Source organism: Lagopus leucura, unplaced genomic scaffold (assembly GCF_019238085.1).
Source record: "Lagopus leucura isolate 7727_CA_CO unplaced genomic scaffold, USGS_WTPT01 Super-Scaffold_73, whole genome shotgun sequence".
Classification (NCBI taxonomy): Eukaryota; Metazoa; Chordata; class Aves; order Galliformes; family Phasianidae; genus Lagopus; species Lagopus leucura.
This window is the reverse complement of record NW_024962252.1, coordinates 93,982,320-93,992,492: the sequence shown is the minus strand read 5'-3', so window position 1 is coordinate 93,992,492 and position 10,173 is coordinate 93,982,320. Positions and strand designations below refer to the sequence as shown.

The following is a 10,173-nucleotide window of genomic DNA, read 5'->3' as shown; positions in this document are numbered from 1 at the left end:
GGCACAAAACAGTACAAGATTTGAGGGGAAAAAGCTGAACATTTTTTCATTCATTTTACAACCCACCACTTTGGTACCATGTACCCTGACACAAGTAAGTTGTCAGCAGGCTGATGAAACACTGAAACATCAGAAGAGAGGCTATCCTCATGGCATTTAGGGCCTACTCAGAAGCATCAGAAATCTTTAATTAAAGCTTGAGCACTCCATTTCTTGTTATCTCCTTCTGCCTACTGAGAATCCTATTTTCTCCCCTTGCATATCCATGATAGTCATTTGTTTACCTAGAATTCCTCATTAGTGCTCTCTGTATCTCTCTGTGCCTGAATTTTCCATACTCTCGTCTTGTCTATAAAGGGAAATTGCATTGGTTTGATTTAAATTGGCTTTTTAATTGGTTGTTCAACTCCCTGTAGAGAGCTGCTGTGGTTTGAGCAGTTGTCAGTTTTACTTAAACTAATAGCGAAGAAATTTAAAAACTAAGCTGAAGTAAGCATGCTTTACATCTGCACAACCTCTGTGCAGATTTCATCCGAAACTTCAGTCAAAAGTTCTAGTTACAAATGTGGTTGCTTCAATACTCTGGTATAAACAGCCTTTCTTACAACTTTTTGGCAGGCTTCTTCCAGAACCGAGTTTCACTTGCAATCTTCCTGCAAGAAAATGGTATTCTAGTAAATGACACATTAATTAAATAATTGAACAGGAAAACCTGTGCATAGCCTTGTGGCTGTCTATCTTGCATTGCAAGTGACTGGGCAAATTCAGATCTACATGGATTTTTTGTGTGTCAGCCCTGGTCATCATCCAGAAACTTGAGAGAATTACATCACTATTGTAGCAGTTTGGGGTCTTATTCTCCACACAGCACACTAGCCAGTCCTTTGTAAATGACAGTGGTTAATAGATCTCTAGAAGCTTCAAGATACTTTATGGTGTGGCTGTGTTATATACTTCAAGCCTTTTGCTGGCTTCCTGTGTATGGATCACAGAGACATGCCAAGCCACGTCAAGCAATGGCAGGGCTGAAGTAATTCACTCAGTACAGGGCCTGAGAATAAAGGGAGGGCAGTGACATTGGCAGTGACGACAATTTATTTCTTCTGCCGAAATTGGATATTCTAGCACAGTCAATGTCTGTAAGAGGTTGTTCTCAATTACAAAGGAGCAAATCCAGCCCCTTACCCTTAAAAGCAATGGACTTCTTTTGGATATTTGGTCAGGTAACCGAAGCGGTGCCTGTCTTTCAGACTACTCCTAGCTGCGTAGGCTGAGCTGGCTCATAGACTTGAGGAAGGCATTTTATTATTCTGTTGTCTCCTTAGCTACAGAAACAGAGTTTTTTTCTTAGTTTCAATATGATTTCTTAAGAAGGAAGTATTACAGCCAGTGAAGCATCATATGAGCCAAGGATCACATTAGCTGTAATTACTTCTGGCTGAGCTTATATTGGTCAATGCAGTCTTCAGGACTTCAGGGTGGTGATGATGCTGTTGTTTCACTCACACAATAGTAAATATGAGGCCATGAAAGCAATGGCCTTGGCAGACTCTGCCTGAGGTTTCTTAAATGCATTACAGGATGCAGAAAGTAATAAGATTAAACCAGGGTAAAATGCATAGCCCAGGGACTAAACAAGCATCTGCACTGTTTACTGAGAGCAGGGAGCAGGGAACACGGTGATGGGTGATTCGGTACTATAGAGACCACCTTGTCCCAGAGGTGCAGAACCTGTCATTTGTTCTTGTTAAACTTCCTGTGTGTGGTGACTGACCAGCAAGCTTCCTCTGCAAGGCCCCTCTATCCTGAACAGCTCCTAGCTTACTATTGTTTGCAAACTTATGCAGGCAAGCATGTAAGTCCAGATCATTTAGGAAAACATGAAAGAACCATAATACACAGGTCCACTCAGCCCAGTACCCTCTCAAAAAGGCTCATTCTCCCTACCTAATCCTTTGCTCCTGCATTTTTCTTGCTGTATGACACAGTACAGAAAATATCAATAAACTCCACTTGGTGCAACCCTTGGCAGACACTGCAGAGATTTTCCACTGTTGGAGGTCACTTTACCAGAACTTGCTGGTTCATGTACCAGCAGCTGCTCTGTTGGGGCTAATATGTCCAGCTTTTCAATCAGGCTTGCAAGACTGTATGGAGCTTTTGATCACACTGGCTAGACTGCTGTTGGTATCAGAACTGACTTAACACTAGCGAATGTATTTCAACAGTACACTGCAGGTAGCAAAGTGAAACATAACGTAGAATAGAACAGATTTTAAAGTAGTCTTTTTAAAATAAAGGAATGGGAGAGAAGGAGACAGCATGAACAAACTCCTGTACATAAAGTAGGCATGTACCAACCATACTCCTCTAAATTAAGCAGAGTGGTATTTCAAATTGTCAGGTAATTGTCAACTTTAGCACCGTGTGAGGAGGAACAGCTGCACTCAGTGCTAAAGGTGGCACTTGTAGCCAATGCTTCTTTCCTGTATTTCCATGGTTAGCCCCCCTTCTCCAGGTAGGTCTGTGGTGCACCTCCAGGTTGGTTGTGACCACCTGAATTGAATCAGTAAGAAAAACTGGCAAGGAAGAGGTAAAAGGAATAGACTGAAATATAAATGCATGCATACAGCACAGATATTGAAAATGTGTGGGCAAGCATGAGAGAGGGAAGAGGCAAATCCTTGGGACACAGTGATGTGATGAGAAAAGAAGGGAAATCCTGTAACAATTTGTACCATGCCATTACAGCTAAGCTGGAAAGGGGAACCATGGAACAGGAGAGAACCAGGTATACAGGACTGTCATTTCTGACTAGCTGAAAATGATGTTTCTAAGATCAAGTCCCTTGCTATACTTTTTCAAATGGGGAATGAAGACATTACAGAAAAAGAGGAGTAGTTACGATATTTCAAATCAAGCCTATATTAATTAGAGATGAGTGTTCAAGTTACCACATTCTGGACTCAGTTAATTTGCTTTGATTCCTTCCTATTTTAAAATCATGAGATCAAATAAATCTTGCAATTCTTTTTTTTTTTTTTTCCTCACAAATTTGCAATCAAAATTACAGTTACAGTTTTAACAGCTAAAGGTAATTGCTTTGTATAGAGTTAGGTTTTTTGTTTGTTTAGAACAAACTTAGGAAAAGTTCTGAAGAAAGCCTTAGGGAGGGGAAGGGAGGGGGCAGGAAAGGAGGGGAAGGGGAAGTCATATTGCCTTTAGCTCCATTTGACTAAAACCTGCACTTGTTGGAAATCTGCTGTCTGAAAATAATTCTCTGTTCAGACCATTACCTGCTGGACCAGAAATGGGGGCGGTGCCGAGTTGGAGATTTCCCAGAAGTTTTTGTTCCCATCCAAAATTATTCGGGCCTCTTCTACTGGTGAGCAAATTGCTTGAGTCTGGAGTAGTACTTCGAGGTATCTTCTCTCCATTGACTAGAAAACAAGAAGTCACAGACTGATTCATCACTGTGCTGAGTCAGCGTGTAATCCAGAGCTCAAGTTAAATTAAGGGCTGGAGCCTTTTCTGTTGAGAATTAGAGCCTGTAGTCACAGGACACACCAGCATTAAAAGGAATGGGCAGACTGACTTTCAATTGCTGTTATGGAAACTGTGACAAATTAAAAATAAATAGGAATGGGTGGTGGGCAAAACAAGTGAATGAAGACACAATGCAGAAGTACAAAACAATCTTTAGCAGCTGTTAGAAAGTTTTTCTTTTAACCAGTTAAAATGTGTACAATCTTTCTCAATTACAGCCTAACTTTAAGATCTCTTTACAATGTCAGAACCTGAGGTGCATTGTTTCTATGCACAATTGCATAAAAGGAAATACACACAGACCCAGACAGTGTAAACTAACACGAAGCAAAAGAAACTGTGGCTGCTGTTGGATGAGGAAGTGGCTTAGAGATTTTCAACCCACTGAAAATGACAGTTGTAGCTTCAAGCCCAGGAGATGAACAAGTAGTCAAGTTGTACTGTTCAACTCAAGTCAGAAGTTTCATGTGTTATGAGCAGCAATCCTCATGCCAGTTTTTGTTTCAAAGAATGGTGTGTCAGATAATTAAACACATTTATAATTTAAGCATCTCAGTATGCATAAGCTAGACACAACTGCTCAATAAAAATCTAAATGGGGTGAATCTGGCAGCAGAGGTATAGGCTGAACCTATTTTAGAGGCTGATCAATCACAAAGTCTCAATCTAAATCCAAACTTTTCCCAAGGGTATGAGAATGGGGATTTTAGTTTTTGATTCAGACTTAAATGCAATCAGTCCAAATCAAAGAAAACCAAACAACGACAACAAAACACAACAAAAAAAAATTGTTCTAATTTAACTAATTCATTGAGCTGAATGTTATTGCAAAGTCTGTGATTGACACTGTCTTTTCTGAGACAGAGTCCAACTGTCATTCATTTTGAAAGCTGTCACACAACAAACCAGGTCATGTCAAACTCCATAATTACAGACTGGTTTCTGCATCAGTTTGCCTGGATAGGTGATGCTACTATTCTAGCTGCAGCTGGCTCTCTGACACCATATGTCTTGCCATCCATTTACTGCCAAACCTGGAACCAATTCACCAGTCAGTTCCACTAATAAGATATGTGCCTGAATGGTCTCCTTTATCTGAGCACAAATATTTCAGACACATACTTCTTTCCAAGAGTCTGTTGAAGGCAGCAACACACAATCCCTTCCCCACAATTTCCATCCCTCTCCAAATTTCAGCTGCAAGGCAAATAGAAGACAAACCACCACTTGCAGACAGAAGGAAAACTTACTTGTTAAAAAACAGTCCAGACTAAGGGAGACATTGTCAAAAGCAATAACGGCATTGGATCCTCTTTCCCATGAAGCAATGATCTGAAACCAAAACCTGCAGAGATTGGAAGAACAGGGATTAAAAATCTCTCTGGTAGGGGGATGAAACAGAGCTATTCAAAATTAAAGCAGTTTTAGAATGGAAGAAAAAGGCTTTCTTTCAGGATTTAAGGATTCAGGATTTAAGTTGAAATTCCACACCATTAAACTGATTTTATTCTGATTTTATTCTCATAAGCGATTCATACCCTGAAGTGTTAAGAAAAGTAAGTAAGCTAGGACTCCTGAAGTCATTTAAGAGTTTTTAAAAGAATCTAGCAGTCAAAGGCTGAAATCAGTTTATGTGTTTGGTTTTGACCCACCTTCAGGGAAACAAAAGATATCAAACAATCCCGGGAGCTGACACTGTCTAGTCCATAGGAACAGCAAATCTCACCATCCCCTTCCCCAGTAGAAGCTGCACCTTAAATCACCCTCATTCTCATCTGGATTTTGCAGTAAATAGGCTTTTGCCATTTCTACGTTACCAAAAAAAAAGAAGACTGCTGTAAACTCATCCTCATGGATATTACAAGTCAACTGGTAGACAAAAAAAAAAAAAAAAAAAGAAAAAAAATCCGCAACCAAATATTGCAAACCTGATAGTATACAGACCATGGCATTTTTATTTATTTGTATTTTTTTTAGCTTAAGAAGTTCATGTTAGTTGGAAGCGTACAAGGCCAGGTTGGATGTGGTTTGACTTCGTGGTTAGCAACCCTGCCCGTGGCAGGGGGTTGGAACTGAATAGACTTTAAGGTCCATTCCAACTCAAGGCATTCTATGAAACGACGTTCTCCAGATATACGTTTGCAACATTAAGTCATAACACTGTGCTTGAGACCAGAAATCAATTTATAAAAGCAACTGACAATGACACGGAAGTCAGATACAAAGCCAAGAAGTTGTATCAATACTTAGAAAAACATGAAGACAGCAAGCTTCATGATGCAAGCTGCAAGAGAAAAAGAGATGTTCTTTAAAATACATTCATTTTTGTATCTTAATGTTTTACACCAGGAGAACTTGAAGCCATATATGGGTCTCTTTAATGTAGACAACTTGTTGATGGCTCCTATTCCATCTTTTGGATATAACCCTTTAGCCATTATGAATTCTTGCAGGTGTTGCAGTTTAGATGACAAACAGATGAACAAAAAAGGTTTTTCTTAGTAGCATTCCTGTTTATTTAAAAAAATTATACAAATCCTGTTTCCTGCACGACTGCAAGAATCTAATAACCAGCAAGAATTTTCTTACACAGAATCTCATCCCTTATATCCCTTACAGTTACTCATCTAAAACATTTTCTCTCATTGTTTTGGTGGCTATCAATGTTTGCATATTGGACTTGTTGCCTCCAGCAGTTTTAAAATCTGCCTCTCCTTCACCAGTGAATTAACCTCACAAAACAACACCCAAGTGATGCATTTCTGTTCATAAGTATTTGTACTTTGGGGACCATATGCCCTTGTGTTTTGATTGAGCTGTTGGAAAAGTGTGCTCTGATTTTCCTTCTCATGTAAGTTAGCATTCCAGAAGTAGAAATGACTGAACTGTATGTGAAACACGTCTTAATCTTGTCTATCCAGACAATGAATGGTTGTTCTTACAAAGATTACCAAATGTCCAGTTCCTAAAGGCACGAACGCATGATACAAAAGAGTAATTCTGTCATGAAGTGGAATGTCATCTAACATGCCCAAGAAAAAATGTAATAGGTTGCTTTTAATTCTTTTTTAAGAGACAGCCTTGCCAATCTGCACTGCAGAAACACTGAGTCCAGAACACATAAGAGATTTCCTGAAGTTCACCAGTGATGAAAAAGATAGAAGAGCTCCCAAAATAGAAAAACTGTGCAAACGTCAAACACTGTCAGGACCACCAGTGTTGCTGTGGTTGCCTACTAATCTATGGTTTTTCTTTAATTTTCTAACATGAATGCAGATTCAGTACAAGCCTTCCCTTGAGATCAGCATTACTGCAACAAATAGTTCATCTTTTTCTCTTCTCCAATTTAATGCCACTATTAATTTAGAAATATGATGTCTTTCAAATTCCATTGAAACAAGATCATCAGTTAACCAACACTTCAATCATTAGCTTTGGTGGTTTTAGCTTAATGGGCTAATTAAGGGAAATTAAATCAAAACTGAAGATGGAAATGTCACACATCAGTGAGAAGGAAAAAAATGACAGACGATCTCATTCCCTTGCCCCCTCCTTTTTCTTATTTCTGCTTGATCCATGCTTACTGAAATCAATGAAACAACTCCCCCTGGCATTGCTGAAAGCTGATACTGAAATACCAGACAGACAAGCCACAGTGGTGACTTAGTGTAATGCAGCAGGTGGCCGTGACTCGCTGTTACTTCTACAAAGCTCCAGGTGGGCTATGCTGACTGTGCATCCAGGACTTGATTGAGCACCCATGCAGCGCAGACGCACTTTGTGGATGTGGTGGATGGCCACGAAAGGCCATTCATGGAGGCTATTATAAATAAGCAGCAAAATCAGTGTTCACAGTTTTGTTACAGTTTTGTTGCTTATTAAATTCCTGCAACACCCTCACATGGAATCCAAATCCTGATCAGATAGCTGTGCTTGCAAGCTACATTTCCTCATAAGAGTGGAAATATGGCTGTTATGAAGGGTTTTAATGAGTTTGATGCTAGAAAAATTGCTACTTGAGGACTGGTGGATATTTCTGTTTCTTCCTTTGCCACATTTGGATCAACACAGCTAGGAAAAAAAAATTCCTTAGATGTCTGACAATCGGGAAGTTACATAAAGCAAAGCTAAGCATCAGCTGAATTGTAAACAGAACACGTAGTCTTTTTTTACAATTTTTTTAATAATATGTTTGAGGCAGATGGAAAATGTTGTACCAGGTGGACAAGAAAAATTAATTCACATCTCCCATTGGGGAGCATCAACTTGGCTTTCTGAAGGATTCAAATTTCACATAAATTCAAAAACCACTCAGGGGTGACTACTGATGAAATACTTCAGAATCACAGTTAAGAAATGCCACCAAAGGCATAGCAAATTACTTTCATTTGGTTTGTTTCTTTGGCCCAACCCATGAAATTAGAATCCAGATGAGCTGTTCTTTGAAAGGTAACACCAAGTACATTCCAAATAAGTTAAAATTGACACAGAAACAGGACAGCACTGAACCTTCTGTACTGCAGTCTTCCTCACTTTTCATAAACTTTAGATCCTATTTCAGAGTGTTCAGTATTTGAGACTAACAGTATCATTTGGGGTTATCCTTCAGCCGCTTCTTTTTGTTCCCTTATGTTTTCCTTGCTACTAACAGAAGACTGCTTCTCCTTGTGCTCCGTGTCCCCTTCCCAAAATCGAGGAAATAAAGAGCCAAAATTATGAGAATACATCTACATAGCTTCCATGAAGACAAAATGTTTTGCTTATGACACCTATCCTTAGGTCTTCACTAAACAGAAATGTTAGATTTCAGGTGTATTACGTCCTCTGCTACATGGAGGAGAAAAATCATTCTCCTTATATTGAGAACCTCAGCAAATTTTGTATGAATTCTCTGCAGCTCCCTTCCTTCAGCAGCAACTCTGAATTCCACCTAGATATTCTCTTGGTTCATACAGCCAGTTAGATTTCCAGGTAGCTACCCATCTGCTCTTATTTTAGAATGTCTCATAGCAATAATTAATTTTTCATTTTATGGTAAAAACAGGGATTATTGATCAAGATTGAATGTTAATCTCCTAATAGTCAACCCCCCACACAGTGATGCAATCACAGTGTGCCTGTACTGTTTTGCCTCCAATGGAACCGATTTCTCTCTCTACCTAGCTAAAATAATTACAGCTGAACCTCTTGAGATTGAGGTACTTAGCGAAGGGAAACGTTTTGGGTCAGTAACCCTTATCACATACGGGTTCCCATTAACTCCTCTGTTAAAAATGATGTATTGTTATTTCACAAAGAACTTACTATTTGAGATAAAAGACATATTCAGGTGGAATGGGATTATTTGGAGAACTATAAGCATATTAACAGTTACAGTCTCAGTTACAGAGGCAGAATTAGCCAGTAATAAAGGTTAAGTTTCAAAGGTGTTATTAAGGGCAACCACACAACATATACTCATACAAAATCTGTCACAGGTACTCACTGTCACCAAAAAACCACTTTTTCAGAACAGAACAGCCAGAATAGCTATATCAAGAGAACAGCAGCAAACTTAGTTAATGCTATAGAACAGCAGGGCAGTGATGCAGACATTAAAGACTCATTCTGTTTTTAACCAAGTAATGTGGGACTACTCATTGGATCCATAGAGGAAGAAAGAATAAAGAATTCTGGGTGAAGAACGTACAACCAATAAATACAGATGTGGTAATGTATAAGGAGTCTAGCTTGTATGAAGGATCCTTGGTTCTTTGTGGTAGAATGGGAAAAAACTTCAGGAATAACATGAGACAATCGTGTCTCTGAGCACAAGATATTGCCAAGAACTTTCCTTTTCTTCCTCAATGAGAAACCTGGCATCCTGAACTTGAACAGAAATAAGATCAGAAAGGAGTATGATGAGAAAGCAATGCAAGAAGAAATGATCAGACAAGAAGAGTGCTTTGGCACAGCTGGCAAAATATGACAGAGTGGTATGACTGTGAGATGACTTCTTTATACTGCAGCAATGAGCCAGATGTTCCCCAGCTGCCATTGAGATCAGAGCTACTGAAAGAGACAGACAGAACAAAAGATCACATTCCTGAGGACCAAAAGGGAATCCTGCTTTAATATAACCATGAGAAGCTGATGAGCTTCACTGCAGTTCAGACAAAACCAGTGAGCCAGCAAGATTGGAATGGGTAAAGATAGCAGTTTAAAGAAAGTACAATCATCTGGACACCAATTTTGACTTGCTGCAGCAGAATGTTTCCTTCTAGAGTAACTGAAGTCTGTTATTTCTTAATTATTATTTTTTAATTTAATCCTTAGGAATGTTACATCCTTATCTAGTAGTAAAACTTCTCAGCCCATGTTTAGGAAAATGTTATCAACAAGAACAAAATTTTAAAACTCTCATCAGTAGAATGGCAGCAGAAGAATATTATTTTTTACCTTCTGAATGTGCTTCCCAGGTAAAAGCACATAGAGCCTATCCCTGCTTAGAACACTTGGTTTGTGTTGTTTGAAGAAAAGGAGGCTAAGAGGTGACCTCACTGATCTCTACAACTTCCTGAGCAGGGAAAATGGAGAGGGAGGTGCCAATCTCTTCTCTTAGGTAACCAATGATAGAATGAAAGGGAT

At 39.1% G+C, this 10,173-nt stretch overlaps 1 protein-coding gene across 1 annotated transcript in view; it reads right to left on the bottom strand.

The window, feature by feature from the left end:
- Window positions 1–2,494: 2,494 nt before the first annotated feature.
- Window positions 2,495–10,173, bottom strand: part of LOC122174887 (ALK tyrosine kinase receptor-like) — a 175,514-nt gene continuing 167,835 nt past the window's right edge. The window contains exons 9-11 of the mRNA XM_042862231.1: window positions 4,797–4,891; window positions 3,297–3,440; window positions 2,495–2,556 (exon numbers count right to left, since the gene is read on the bottom strand). Coding sequence (XP_042718165.1) covers window positions 2,501–2,556; window positions 3,297–3,440; window positions 4,797–4,891 — 295 coding nt within the window. The 3' untranslated portion in view covers window positions 2,495–2,500. The remainder of the gene's footprint in view (window positions 2,557–3,296; window positions 3,441–4,796; window positions 4,892–10,173) is intronic.